Source organism: Panthera pardus, unplaced genomic scaffold (assembly GCF_024362965.1).
Source record: "Panthera pardus isolate Hobbes unplaced genomic scaffold, ASM2436296v1 HiC_scaffold_6, whole genome shotgun sequence".
NCBI lineage: Eukaryota > Metazoa > Chordata > Mammalia > Carnivora > Felidae > Panthera > Panthera pardus.
In genome coordinates, this window is record NW_026526991.1 from 12192932 (window position 1) to 12208251 (window position 15320).

Below are 15320 nucleotides of genomic sequence, written 5' to 3' on the forward strand. Positions count from 1 at the left end.
CTGGGTAGGGGCTCTCCGGCAACATGGGCAGACTGTGGACAAGGAGACTGTTAAGGACCAGGACAGTCCCAGGGCCAGCCCAGGAGCCGCTGCCCGAGCTTGGAAACATGACAGTTTCCTTGGGATGGTTGACAACAGGGAGAGTTGAGTTTCAGGCTGCTGGCGTCGGCCTTGGTGGTGCCCTTTTTGCTGGCCTCTGAGACTCCACACAGTGGCCCAGCCTCCTCCCCTGCTCTTGCCACATACACAAACACCCCCCCGCGCCCCTGTGGCCTGAGCTGTCCTACCTCCCCACAATGGCACCTGCCCCAAAATAGCTCCCATGTGAGAGCTACAGAAAGGAAAAGATTAGACCCCTCATGAAAAGGAGGGAGGAGGGAGAGGAGGGGAGAGTGAACGAGCCGTCAAGTGATCTGTGTCGAGCTTCAGGGAAGGTATAAAATCCCTTTGGGGCCGGGCGGTCTCAAACCCCGGCTGTCAGAGCCAGGACACCGAGTCGGCCCGGACTCCCTCTTTCTGTCTTCCTCAGACTGCGCCATGGGGCTCAGCGACGGAGAGTGGCAGCTGGTGCTGAACGTCTGGGGGAAGGTGGAGACCGACCTCGCGGGCCACGGGCAGGAGGTCCTCATCAGGTAAAAGGAAGAGACCCCATTGCCTCTGTCACCCACTCCCCAAAGATCAAGGGTGCGTGCCTGCAAGGCGGAATCGTTGCCCAGGGTTGACCAGTTGGCTGTGTCGGTCGACTTTGTTAACACCTTCACTTGGTTTTCCTTTGCTTGTAAGTGTCAGGGACTGGCGTCCAGAAAGGAAAAGAGATCCATCCCGGGCCTGTGCCAGCAGTGGGAGAAGCCTGGTGATCAAACCCCGGATGCCTAGCGCCCACCAAGAGGAATCCTAGAATCGTAGGCAGTCATAGTTAACAAGGGCCCTGAGAGATCCTGTCCAGACGCTTCACTAAATGGACGAGGACAAACAGGACCTGAGAGGGGCAGGACCTCCCCGCGCCACAAATCCGTAAAGGTCTATAAACTGTCAAGACTGACACATGGCCTTCAAGATAAAGACCCACAGGCTCTAGAGCTGGCTCGGCCTCCGAACCGCTGTGTGACCTTTGGGAAGGCACACAACCTCTCTGAGTCTCAGTTTCCTCTCCTATACAATGGGCGGGGCTGTTCCGTGCTACCCTTTAAAGTAGAAGTGAGAGTTAAATAAGATAATGCATGTAAGGGGCCTGGTGCTGTTCCTGGAACATAGCAGGTTCTAGAAGATGTTAGTAATTGTTACGGATGGAGCTAGCTTAAGGACCTGCGAAGTATTATAATTAGAAAATAGAAGACAGAGGCCCATTAGGGACTTTTGATGTTGAGGAAGTCTTGAATTTGAGAGCTCTGAATAGTGTGGTCTCCAAGCACATCTTGACTGCAGGGGTTCCTGAACAAAAACAAAAGAAAACAAAATTCCAAGCGTTGTAAATAAAGGATGGTGTGTGGCTTGTAAGCAGAATTTTATTTTCTCATTGCCTTCCACCCCAGACGGTGTTGGACCCCTCTTCTCCAGGTGCCTTCTCTCACGCTCTGGGCCAGCGCAAGTCAAATATCTAATGGGGTATAAATCCACATTTCTGCACCTGGGAGAAAGTGGCCCTGGGGTGGCCACGAGTGAATGGATTGTCCTTCACGCTTTCATTTACAGACGAGTTTCTCCTTCGTCACGTCACGAGCCAGGTTTCCCTCTCCCACTCAGATGCCTTTTTGGTCTCCTTGGGCTGCACTTCTATCCGGCTCCCATGTCTGGATCTGTGATCCGAAGTCTGAGCCCTGAGTCATCCACGCTAGAAACACTTGGGGAAGGATGGTCACGTTCTCTGTTTACTCCGACCGGCATCATGGGGGATGTTCCCTGTGTCTTTCTCCTCCTGTCCCTGCCAGCAGGCCGCTGGGGCTGCAACAGGTCCTGTTGGATGGGACAAAAGTTTCCCCCAAGTTGACATCAGCTCCTTAGGCACCTTTGCTGTGTGACCTTGGATAAGTCACTCCTCCTCTCTGAGTGACTCACTCCTCCTGCTTGCCTATCGGCTGAACGAAGCGATTGTCTGCCAGGGTCTCTGAGGTCCCTCTCCGCTCTCATGCCCTGGCATTCCCTGAGCCCGTGCTCCTCCCTCGCTTTTGGAGAGGAGGCAGGGTAGTTGGGGTTGGAGACCAGTCTGCAAAGCACAAGTCTCTCCAAGGTGATCTGGGGGCCATTAGCCCCCAAGGCAGCGACTTGAAGGAGACTTGGGGTATTGTGTCGTCAGGGGAAACCTTCCCTCCCTCTCCAGAGTGGATCAGGGACACCTACCAAGGGCCAGGGGCCGGGGATGGGATGTGATGCCTGAGACTCCTGGCCCCTGAAAGGTCCCAGAAAGCCCAATGCCCCGTCACGTCTTAGGCCGTGGGGCACGCAGAGACCATGCCAACGGGTTCTGCCCTCTTACTGTGCGGGGTCCGGGGAGGAGGGCCTCCCTGCGTGTAGAGCGAAGGGAGGGGGTGCTAACCCCCAGAGCTGCACCTGCCTCTGTGGGAGCTGGCCACTTGATTCTGTTCCAGAGGCTGAGCCTGGGCCTTCTTACTGACCTTGGCAAGGTCACTTCTCCTACTCCTCTTGTAAAAGACGGCATATTCTGTTCAGTGGAGCCTGTTAACAAAACACTGAGGGCTTTGCTGCAAGTCACAAAGGACACCCCCAGCCCCCGGGCTCGGCGATTCCCGTGTATTAACTCAGCCTCCCAAGCACCCGATGAGGTAGATATTAGGATCACCACCCTTAACAGAGAGGTTAAGTAACTTGCCCCAAGTCGCACAGCTGGAATTCACATCCAGGCGGCTTGCACCCAGCACGGCTGCTCTGGAGCGCTCTGCTCTTGGCACATCAGAGCGGGGCTGCCCTGCCCAGCCCGGTTCTTCTGCCTAGAGCAGGGAAGGCATTCCGCACGTCGGAGTCTCCATCTCCCGTGTGGGTGTCCGATTGGGCCTCCGTTCAGAGGACAGCTGGGAGGTGGCCTCCTTCCTCGCTGACTTGCCTGCAGGCCTGCGAAAAGCAAAGCAGGTGGACGTAGGATTGAAGCTGAAGACGCAAGGCAAGTGAGGGCTCCTGAAACAGGAGTGATAGTCTGTCCATCCTTTTCCGCGGGCCGATGGGCTTCGTCTGTCCATTTTCCGGGGTGCTGCCCTTAGGCAAATCCAGGTATGGCCTTCTGTGGCTGCCTGGGGCTCCCAGCTGCAGGACTTTGGGCCAAGGGAGGGAAGCGGCTGAGTGATGCCAGAATGATCTGGTGGGCACTCATTGGCCTGGTTTTCCTGCACCGTTGAAGGTAAATCTGGGCTCGCTCGCGGGCTGACTGGCACAGAGTGGAAGGTGAGGCAGGGGTCCAGCCTTACAGATGGAGGCTGAAATATCAGCCAGACCAACCCTTTTGATTTATGGATGGCTGAACCAGGACCCAGAGAAGCTGAGTGACTTTTTCAATGTCACGCAGCACGTTGGAGGTGGACCTGGGACCAGAACTCAGCTTTTGTAACTCTCATCCCCGTGTTCTTTCTCCCAGACATCTTGGGGGCTCCCCAAATATCTGAGATCCCTGGTTGCCTTGGGTACCAGGTCCTTGGACCTCTTCTGCCCCAGATAGGCTCCCTCCAGCGTCCCGACCTCCGACCTTCACCTGTGGGTGCTAGGTCTCACCTCTGCCAGGCAGGAGTTCAAGGATCATTGTCACCAGATAATAATAGGACCCTTGGGTGAAAAGTGCCAGGGATGAGCTGTCCCGGCCACACAGGCTTGGCCGGGCCAGGACGGGGGGTGAGATGGGGACGTGGGGCATGGCTGTGGATCGCCCTGGGCGTTCTGGGGGATGCAGGAGGGATGAGCTCCCGGGAGAAGGGTGTGCTCCCTGTTTGTGCTACTTGGTGCACACGTGTGTGCATGCACGTGAGTATGGGTGTGTGCTGTGAGATGCTTTCACACACCAGAGTGTGTCCACCGCAGGGCTGAAGAAGCGAGTGGCTGAGCCAGGAAGCTACAAAAAGAGGAAGCTTGCAAGGACCCAAAGCCATTAGACAGGAGGAGGGGAAGGCTGGGGAGACAGGGCCACTCCTGCAAACATTTCAGGGTATGACAGGGAGAGAGAGAGAGAGAGAGGGCGCATGACTTATAGAACCATCCGATCTCTGGTTCGGGCTTTGCCACCGACCCATGTCACTTGCCTCTGTGCTCCATTGGCCCACAGTGGAACGGGGACAGCCACCTCCCACCGAGGCGGCAGGTATGACTCCCTTTAACCAACACCCAACTTTCCAGAACAGGAAAGACCGAGCTCCAGGGCTACAGGTGTGGCTCAGGGCAGAGTCCCTCTGCAGCTAAGCTCCCTGGCTCCCTGGCAGGAGCGGAGACCTGGTCTTTGGCAGGTGGCTCCCTCCCTGGGCCTTACCATCTGAGGGGCCTGGGAGGTACAGGGCGTCTGAGCAAAATAAACAAGGACTTTCTGAGCCTGAGAGCTAACACAGGAAGTAGTGAGTCTCCTGTAGCTGCAAGTATTTAAGCAACCAAAGGATGATCCGTAGGCAGGAAGCTTGCAGAGATGGTCCCCTGCGCAGTCGACGTCTTGAGTCACGCAGACCCGCTTCCACTTGGCCCTTCTGCCTCGTACCCGTGATGCGATTTAATCACCTACTCTCCAGGCGACTCAGAGAAAATCGGGTGGAGCCAGGGAGCGAGGCAGGCACATCTTTCCTTCCTACCTCTCCAGTAGCAATGGAGAGGCAGATGCTACTGACCCGAAATAAGCAAGGCAAGCCTTTACACAGCCCACCGAGCCCCCACAGCGCTGCTCTAGGTAGGCACCAGTTATCCCCCATGCTTGGATGAGGAAGCAGAAGCACAGAGAGAGGTAAAGCACATGGCCCGACGTCACGCAGCTGGGAGATAGCGGGGCCGGGACTGGAACTCGTGTGTCTCACCACCTCCAGCCCCTGTGTCTGACTCCAGCCCCCCTTGTGCCCGCAGCCTCTTCAAGGGCCACCCGGAGACCCTGGAGAAGTTCGAAAAGTTCAAGCACCTGAAGACAGAGGATGAAATGAAGGGCTCCGAGGACCTGAAGAAGCATGGCAACACGGTGCTCACCGCCCTGGGGGGCATCCTCAAGAAGAAGGGCCAGCACGAGGCGGAGCTGAAGCCCCTGGCCCAGTCACATGCCACCAAGCACAAGATCCCCGTCAAGTACCTGGAGGTGGGAGGCAGGGCAGGGGCGGGTGGGAGGGTGGAAGGGAAGGCCTCGAAGGGCTGGGATTTGGGGTTCGAGTCCCAGCTCAGCCACTGACTTGTGGGTGACCCACATCGTTCCTCTTTGAGCCCCAGTTTCCTCATCTGTAAAACGAGCTGTCACCCCTGCGGTCACTGAGAGGAAACCCATTTCTCCCCCAGATCGGTATGTCGTCCGGGGAAGTAAGGGAGATTGGATATTGGGGGCACCACTTGCACTCCCCCCACCACGGGGAGGTACTATTATCACACCCACTGGGCAGATGAGAAAACTGAGGCACAGGGAGGGCAATAGCTGCCCACAGGATTCAAACTAGGGCTCTACTCCCCCAGGCCCTCATTGCCTAACCCCTGTGCCATCTGGAGCCTGATGTGTGCAGGAGTCGTGAGGCAGGAGGACAGGAGCGGGGACTCGATCCTGGGCTGGGGGTGGCCAATAGGCTGGTGATACTGGTTTCAGCATCTTTACAGATGAAGAAGGAGAGGCCTCGGGTGTCCTAGGCAAGAGAAGTTGGTTTGAACCTCCTGTGAGGGGCTGAGGAGTTGGGTGGGCAGGGGAGAGCCTGAACTGCCTTTATAACCAGTGGCAGGAGGGGTGTGGCAAGAGGGAGCATTGAGATCTGGGGGATAAAGGGCCTTCGGGATAGGTGCAATCCCTCAGGATGGGAGCAGCAGGCAGGCTGATGCAACGACGAGGATAAAGGTAGCGGTGATAGCTACCAGTTAGGATGGGCATTCGCCTGGATCACTGCGTGGAATTCTCGAAATCTCCCTGAGATTGAAGGCACTCAGTGTCCTCTCTTTCTCTGACGCAAAGGAAGTTCAGAGCTGGGGAGTCCAGAGCTGGTGTGGGGGCCGCACGGTCACCAAGAATGCAGCCTCTTTCGTGCCAATGTTGGCATGAGTCCTCAAAGTTGACTCATGGTCCAAGATGGCTGCTAGAGCTCCAGCCATCTGGTCCACGTTCCCAACAGGAAGCAGGAAGAAGAGAGGAAAGCTCTCTTTTAAGGAGTCGCAGAAATCCCACCCAACAGTTTCCTTTGCATCTCGTTGGCCAGAAGTTAGTTACAAGACCACACCCATCTGCATGGAAAGCTGGGAAATGTGGTCTGTTGCCACTGCAAATACAACCAGTGTTCTGTTACCAAGGAAGAAGGAGAAAATGGACATTGGGCAGGCAATTAGCAGACTCTGTGCCAGGCAGGTACCCTTCGCATACTCACTTTACAGATTTGGAAACTGAAGGCTCAGAGAGATTAGGTAGCTTGCCCAAGGTCACACAGCCAGTAGGTACAGTCTGATCAGCAGTACTCCGGAACTCAAGCCCTTAACCCTTGCGGTACAATATCTCCCATCCGCCACCGCCACACCCCTCGTCAGCCTCTCAGTCTCACCTCCCTGCGCCCCAGCTGCCCCCGCAAATCACACGTAGACAACCTGGCCCGCCCATCCCACTCAGCATCACAGACACAAGGAGCCTGTCCTGCCTTTGAGATTCCGTGCCTGCTGTGGCCCCTGCCCTCCCCATCTTCTCTTGTCAGCAAATCCCTGTCCATCCTCCAGGGCCCTGCTTAGAAGCCACCTCCTCTGCACACGGCCGGCCGTCAGCTGCTCTGTCCACCGGCGCCCTCCCCCCCCCCCCCCCGCCCCCCTGCAAAGGCGCTTTATCCTCATTCTCTGTCACGGCGCCTGCCCGGCTGTACTGTAATTCATCTCTTTACCCAGCTGTCTCCTGGCTGGGACATGAGCTTCCCGAGGGCAGACCCTGGCTCTCGCATCTCTGAACCCCAGTGGCATGGGGGTGGGCTCCCAACACAACCGGAAAGACATATCCCCTCCGGGGGGACAAGGGAACAAGGCTCAGAAAGAGAAGGTAGCACTGGAAGCGGGGGGACTAGAAACCAGGTCTGCTGAAAACGAGCTTAGTTTACTGCGTGGATCCCTGCAAGATCGAAGGCAGGGCCCGTGTCTGTTCCTCCCCTTCCATGCTCTTCATAAGTCACACATGAGGGTCACGGCGGAGCTGAGCCGGGAGGTTGGGTATCCCACGTTTTCCAGGGGCGGGGCTTGCTCCATGGCAGCCCAAGCCCCCCCCCCCCCCACCTGCCCGTGGTCACTTGCACTCGGGGCGCCCCGAGAAAACGGGAAAACGAGGTACGGTCACTGCCTCCGTCCTTGGCTCTGGCGGCTGTTGGCCCACCTCCCCACCCCCCGCCCCCGGGGTGCAAAGTCCTCTTGCTATGTGACCTCAGTCTGGCTACTTTCCCGTCGCGGCCTCTGTAAAGTGACACCGCTTGGTGCGCCGGCCAGGGCTGTGGTTGACATCAAAGCTTGATTCCCTGTCGGAAGAGCACAGTAGCATTTTACGCCCATGAGATCGTTGAGTCGCTAAAGCCGCCATGCTGTAGGTGTTCCTGGCAAGGAAATCGTGGGTGCCCAAGCAAGCGTGATGGTGACGGCGAGGCTGGCAGAAGACAGTATGGGTCCTGGGGGCAAGCCATAGGCCACATCCTTCCCTCTTCTTCCCTCCTTCCCGCCCACCAAGAATTCTGAGCACCAGCTCTGTGCTTGGCACAGAATATAGGATGCTCTGCACCCCCGCTCCGCCCCCAATAGGCTGCTTCAAGCAATAACCCTATGAAGCCATTAAATGCAAAAATCAAATATACACAGATGGAAATAGTTTCTTCCTTAAAAAACATTTTTTTAACGTTTATTCATCTTTGAGAGACAGCGCGTGAGCAGGGGAGGGGCAGAGAGAGAGAGAGAGAGAGAGAGACAGGATCCGAAGCAGGCTCCAAGCTCTGAGCTGTCAGCACAGAGCCCAACGTGGGGCTCGAATTCACAAACTGCGAGATCATGACCTGAGCCGAAGTCGGTCGCCTATCCGACTGACCCACCCCTAGGCACCCTGGACATAGTTTCTCTCTATCTAGGTTTTCTGACTGCAAACTTCTGGATAAAACCATGGAATGGGAGCATTTCCCTCCTTTCAGCTGTCTGCATGGAGGCGGCGCCCGGGCCCTTGTCTGGCCGCAGCTGGACCCACATCCTGAACACTAGCCAAGGAGGGTGGTGGGTGAGCCGACCCACTGGGCCGCACAACCTTGGGTCTGTACTGGGACAGGCCTGGTCCCCCATTTATACCTGTCTCCCGGGGTTGCAGGGATAAAAGGAATTAATCTCAGAGACCACTTGGAAGCATGCCTGGTACACAGTAAGCGCTCAATAAATGGCCCTGAGATAAAAAGAAGGTGGGACTCGGCCTGATTGCCCCCTGGCTCCTGGCGTGTCCGCCCCCATGACCAGCACCCCTCTCATCCATCCCGCTGCAGTTCATCTCAGAGGCCATCATCCACGTTCTCCAGAGCAAACATCCCCACGACTTCGGCACTGACGCCCAGGCGGCCATGAGAAAGGCTCTCGAGCTGTTCCGGAACGACATTGCTGCCAAGTACAAGGAGCTGGGTTTCCAGGGCTAAGCCCCTGCACGACCCCACCCCCACCCACGGGGACGCCAGGGCCCCAGGGGAGGGTGGCGCTGGGTCTCCTGTAGCCACGTAGAGTTTGCTTCTGAGTGTCTGCTTTGTTTCTGAGAGGCGGGTGGGAGAGGGGAGGGAGGGGGAGGCTGTTCGGGCTGGCTTCATCTGGACTGAGCTCCTTGTGGGGGTCATCACCCCGGGAACCGGAAGTGTGGCCCTTTGCTCTCTGCCGCCCCGCAGCCTCTCTCCTCTCTCCCCGACTCCAACCCAATTCCTCCAGTCTCCAAACCCAACCCGTCACCCGCGCCTCTAATCCCAAATCCAAGCCGTAAACATACAGATTCTCTGACCCATCACCCCCACCAGATGCCCCTCTGCCGTGAGAAACGGGTCTGGGCAGAGTGGGGCAGCCACACCCATCCCAAAGGAGGTGGCAGGGCGGTGGAGGGTGGGGTGGGGTGGGGGTTTCTGGAACCTAAGTGTGCCTTTTCAGCTAATGGAGTAACTCACCTGGCTTTAATAAAAGAGCCTGCAACATGACAGTCTCTGCCTGGTGATCTTCCTCTCCTGGAGCAAGTGAAGGGGCCCCAAGGAAGAAATGGCTGGGATTGTGTGCGTGGGGAGGAGGCTGCGGGAAAGGAGAGGAGGGAAACTGGGTAAAGGAGGGAGAGGAGGGAGCAGGAAGGAGAGAGGAACGGATACCTGCCTTCCTCAGGTCACTCCTCAGTGGCAGGGACGGTGCCGGGCACAGGCGATGGCGGGGAGAGCCCCGTCTGGTCAGGAGAGTGGTCAGCAGACCTTTGCGGGAAGAGGCCAAAAATTGCAGGGCGCCCAGAGGAGAGGACACAGACCCGGGGGAGGTGGTCACCGTGGACACAGCAGCTTAAAGAACATGCCAAGGACACCAGCTAGTTAAGGGGCAAATCTGGGTTCAAAGCTGGGAAGGCAGCGGGGACTCCAGTCGGGGAGACAAAGAGGTGGCCAGCCAGTGGCAGGCACTGACCTTCTGGCCACAGAGAAAGGACAGACGCAAGGCGAATAACCTATAAACGCCGGCCAGGAGCCACGAGCGTATCTACAAATGCCGAGCACACAGACAGAATGTGTGATACAGCTGTGAGGACCCAGAATAAAACATTGGCTTGTGACAGTGGACACCGGGAAGCAGGCTAGAGCAGAGGTCATGGACAGGGGCCATGGAAAAGGAGGCCTGAGTCCAGCCGGGTGCCCAGGCCGTGAGGGCCTTGAGCAGCGCCTTAGACTCAGGGTACCGACTCTGGGAGGCCCCATAAACCTCCAGGAACTTCCAGGACAAGTGACCTAGTTACCCCTGCCCTTGAGTCCTGAGGGCCCCACCCTCTGTGATGAACCTGACCTCAGTCCACACCGGTTGACGGCTGCTGAACAGAGCAGAGCTCATCTGCTAACGTAGACATGTCTGAAATCCTACCTAACAGGCTCATTCGTCAGGCTGAGCTGCTACATCCAGGACAGCACGAGAGGATCCCTTTGTCCGTTCCCAGCTTTGGGAATTCTGCTCAGAGGGTGGGAGAGAAGGGGAGGGGAGCACAAGAGGAGGGGAGGGTTTTGATCACGGAGCCTGGGGAAAATGCTGTGCATTTATATAGTGATTCAATTGAATGCCCAGGCAACGAGCACTTCTCTATAGATACGTGCGCAGGATTTAAAGTTGAATAGGCTGGTCCCTGCCCTCAAGCAATTGACAATCTAGTCAGGGTACCGTGTGCTCCGATAATTAAATCAGGGCAGAATAAAACGAGGGCTGCCGAGAAGAAGCCATTTGTCATTCACTCAGCACTCATTCAACAAATATTTGTGGAGCACAGCTGGTAGAAAAAAATCTCCCTTTATACTTTCCGTGTGCACCAAATGCAACTTCTTTTTTTCTATAGCTTAAGTGAATTTTTGTTTGGAATCCTCACTGTGGCTGCGTGGCTGATACTTAATCTCTGTCTCCTTGAATGTGCTCCCTCGTTCCAAATATCCCTGGGGTTTTGGCTTATTCTAAGGGGCTTACAGGTGCCAAGTTGTGGCGTGTGGGGGCGGGAAGGTGGCAATCTGTTGCTGTCATCTGTCCACAGTGGTCCTGAGGGATACTGCATCCCACCTGGTCTCCAGTTATTGTCCTTATCAGGCCCTTGAGGAAACCCTGAGACTGCCCAAGTCTCCTTCTGCCAGGGCCACTTCTCAGGGACAACCCTGACCCGTGAGGGCTTCACCTGGGATATGAGGCATACATTTCTTCTGTGTTTAGACCTTATGGGGCCTGTCTGAGCTTTCCCAGCCTCCTCCAGGGCTTCACAGGGGTGTGCAGGGCAGCCCTGTATGGTTGTATAGGTTGTGCACTCCACATGAGCACCTGGGGTGGGGGGGCGTCAATTAAGGGCTAGATTCCATCTGTGTTCCAGTTGCCAAGCTGTGCACCCAGAAGGGGTGCCTTTTCCTAATTCACACACGGGTGCCCTCTGAGCTAGCAGTGGCCTCCAGCAGGGACAGAACTCCTTTGTCTGGGGTCCACCACCAACTGCAATCTATTGTTTCCTTTTCAACTCCCTTCCTTTTTGACAGTTCAGAACATTATTTTCCAGCCTGGGAAGCAGGAACGCCTCACAATTTCCTCCAAGTCTTTGCCCTTTTCTCTGTGTTCTTTCTGATCCTCTCAGGGCCTGAGCTTTTGAATCTGCACATCTACACGAGGGACATGTTTTTCTTGCTTTCAGCTGTCACGTCCTTTCCTGAGGCTTGGGCTCAGAAATGCCTTACTGTCTGAAAAGGAAAGAGCTAAAAAGAAAGGAAATCCTGGGAGGGAAATATGGGCTAATATTTTAAAAGTATAATCAATCCTGCAACGGCATTTATTCTGTATTGATTTGACAAATATTTATTGAGCAAATACTATGTGCCAGCACCCCCCCTCAACGGCCCCCCACCGATAGGGACGAGGCACCCAGCCTTGAGTGACAAACATGATCTCTGCCCTCATGGATGTTCTGTGGCACGGGACTGGAGAGCAGTCTGTGCCAGGCCTTCAGGACAGTGTACGTGTAGTGGGGGCTGGGGGGGTGAGGGTGAGAAGCAGAGAAAGTGGGAGGGAGTGTCAGAGGCAGGGAACCGCAAATTCACTCGTTGCTGCGTGCACGCCTTCGTCGAATATTCACTGAGGCCTGCAGTGTGCCAGGCACCGAGCTCAGCTGTGGGGGCCACGGTGAAGAAGACAGTCCTGGCCCCTGCCTGGGGGAGCACACATAGGCTCTGAACACAGGGAGGCGGGAAAGGCTGACCCCTGAGGAGTCTGAGATGGGGACCCCGTCACAGTGGACCAGAGTCACAAAGATGGTGGTGGTGGAACAGTCAGGCTTCTCCAGAGAAACAAGAGCAATAGGATTCATTTTTATATATAATATATAAAATATAGATACATAGTATGTTGTATATATTATTTTACACATGATATATGATATATGATATATTACACCCCCTATATAAAAATATATTATGTATTATATATTATTTCATATATGATATATTATTTTACACATGATATATGATATATGATATATTACACCCCCTATATAAAAATATATTATGTATTATATATTATTTCATATATGATATATTATATAGTATATACTATATGTTTTATATAAAACATATATTATAAAATATATTATATAATATATATTATATAGTATATATTTATATAAAATATATTATAATAGTATGTAATATTATATATAGCCATATATAATATTACAATGTAGCCATATATAATATTACAATGTAATATTATATACGGCTATATATAATATTACATATAATGATATGTAATATTATATATAGCTATATATAATATTATTAATATTATATATTATATATAGCTATATTATGTAATATTATATATAGCCATGTAAATATTATATATAGTATAAATGTATGTAAGATTTCGCACTTAATGAGATAGCTGATATTTTAAATATAGATAATAAAATATATATACATAATATATTGTATATGATATATTATTTTACACATGATATATGATATATGATATAAGATACATGATATATTACACCCCCTATATAAAAATATATTATGTATTATATATTATTTCATATGTTTTATATAAAACATATATATTATAAAATATATTATATAATATATATTATATAGTATATATTTATATAAAATATATTATAATAATATGTAATATTATATATAGCCGTATATAATATTACAATGTAATATTATATTACATTATCATTACATTATACATTATATACATTATACATATACATGTACATATACATTATCATTACATATAATGATATGTAATATTATATATAGCTATACATAATATTATTAATATTATATATTATATATAGCTATATTATGTAATATTATATATAGCCATATATAATATTATATATAGTATAAATGTATGTAAGGTTTCGCACTTAATGAGATATCTGATATTTTAAATATAGATAATAAAATATATAAAATATCGATGTAAAATAATCCCTTCAAACGTTGTCTTTCCTACATTTATTATTCCTTCCAGAATTCCTGTTTTTTAGATTGACTCACACTAGCCTCCATGACTCTTTCTTTCTTTTGTTTTTAATTTTTTTGCAACATTTTAATTTATTTTTGAGGCAGAGAGAGACAGAGCGTGAGTGGGGGAGGGGCAGAGAGAGAGAGGGAGACACAGAATCTGAAACAGGTTCCAAGTTCCGAGCTGTCAGCACAGAGCCCGACGCGGGGCTCGAACTCGTGAACCGTGAGATCATGAGCTGAGCTGAAGGTGGATGCTCAACCGATGAAGTTGGATGCTCAACCCAGGTGCCCCACAGTTACACATTTTTGAAGTTCTTACAGTATTTTTTATCCAGATTTATTAGGGTATCAGGAGGGGAGTGTATTTTGCCATGTCTAGCCTGCTTACTTCCAGAAATGGAATTCATAATCTAGAATTCTGAATTTGGTTGTTGTTTTTTTTAAATTATTTTGCTTTGCTTGTTTTCTTTCTCCCGTATTGGACACAGAGGGCTGGGGTTCCTGTTTTGCTCACTGGTGTCACACACCTGGCCCCTGGCCCTCCGCCCCTCCCCCCCCCCCCCCCCCAGCCGCTCAGTGGGTGCTGGCTACAGACATGGGTCACACAGGACTCTCTCTCTCACGGCCGTGAAAGCATGTTGTAAACGACAGACCATTTTAAAGATAAGTGAGTCAGGAGGCACAAGCAGAGTCCGGTTCTGAATATCTGGTTCCTGTAGGCGCGTGTGTGCGTGTGTGTGTGTGTGTGTGTGTGAGTGTGACAATGCACGTCCATCTAACTCCTCTGCTGTTAGAATCTGATCTCAGCTTTCAGCCCGTTTCCTGCTGCTCTGAAATCCCCAGGAGTCACGCCCCCAGGGCAGCCGAGGTGACCTCCTCATGGACCCAGAAGCCAGCTCTCCCACCGCTGCCTGGGACTGGGCTTTCTGGGTCCAGCCGGGCCAGGAGCTTGTGGCCATGAGAGCTCCCGGGGCTTGAGTCATGTCTGGGAGAGCAGAGGCAATAAAGTTGTCCAGAGATGGGGCGCCTGGGTGGCTCAGTCGGTTAAACGTCCTACTTTGGCTCAGGTCATGATCTCATGGTGTGTGGGTTCGAGCCCTGCGTCGGTCTCTGTGCTGACAGCTCGGAGCCTGGAGCCTGCTTCCAATTCTGTGTTTCCCTCTCTCTCTTCCCCTCCCCGGCTCGTGCTCTGTCTCTCTCTGTCTCTCAAAAATAAAGAAAACATTAAAAACATTTTTTTAATAAAAAAAATAAATTGAAAACATAAAAATAAATTAATAAATTAAATTAAAAACTAGCCACAAAACTTTCACCCCAATTGCCCTGCATCGACTCTATTGCTTTATGCCTGACCACAGATTACCCACAAACAGGAAAATTCTCTCCATGCTGGCATTTCACGCAGAAATAGAAACACAATACTGAACCTGTGTTAACGCATTTAGAAGGATCGGATCTTTGCTGAAAATATTTCCGCTCATCAAAGGATGTCTTTTCCTCAGGGAAAACCGGCGTCCCGTCTGAGGCACGGAGCCCCTGGTATCCTTTCCCCTCTTAGTGGCAAATGTCGCTTGTAATCACCTCACCAAAAGTTTTCACAGGTGTTATTAGATCAGTCAGATTCAGAACACTCAGAAGGCAGAATGGCCCCCTCATCACACACGTTAGGGAGCAGAGGTGACTTTGTGGGCCCAGCAAACTTGAAACTGGGTATGTGGAGACTCAGGGTTTGCGCACCTGGGAACTTGGGTCTTCAGACACATGTGGGGAAGGAGCGGGTGTGGGGGAGGAGGGGAGGGGCGGGGTGGGTGTCCCCACTTAGGGCAGGGCAGGGGTACTTTGAGCCAACGCGTACATTGTGGTTCTGCCTGACATTTCATGAGAAATAAACCAAATGGGGGCTATGCTGCTGGAAAAGGTTTGCTACAACCCAGCAGCCTCCACTGGTGGCCCTCAGTGGGGCTGCAT

At 52.2% G+C, this 15320-nt stretch overlaps 1 protein-coding gene across 1 annotated transcript; it reads left to right on the forward strand.

Moving 5' to 3' along the window:
* Window positions 1-450: 450 nt before the first annotated feature.
* Window positions 451-9314, forward strand: MB (myoglobin). The gene is made up of 3 exons (XM_019446734.2): window positions 451-632; window positions 5038-5260; window positions 8628-9314. Exons 1-3 carry the CDS (start codon window positions 538-540, stop codon window positions 8772-8774), a joined length of 465 nt encoding a protein of 154 aa, XP_019302279.1. The 5' UTR covers window positions 451-537; the 3' UTR covers window positions 8775-9314.
* The last annotated feature ends 6006 nt before the right edge of the window (window positions 9315-15320 follow it).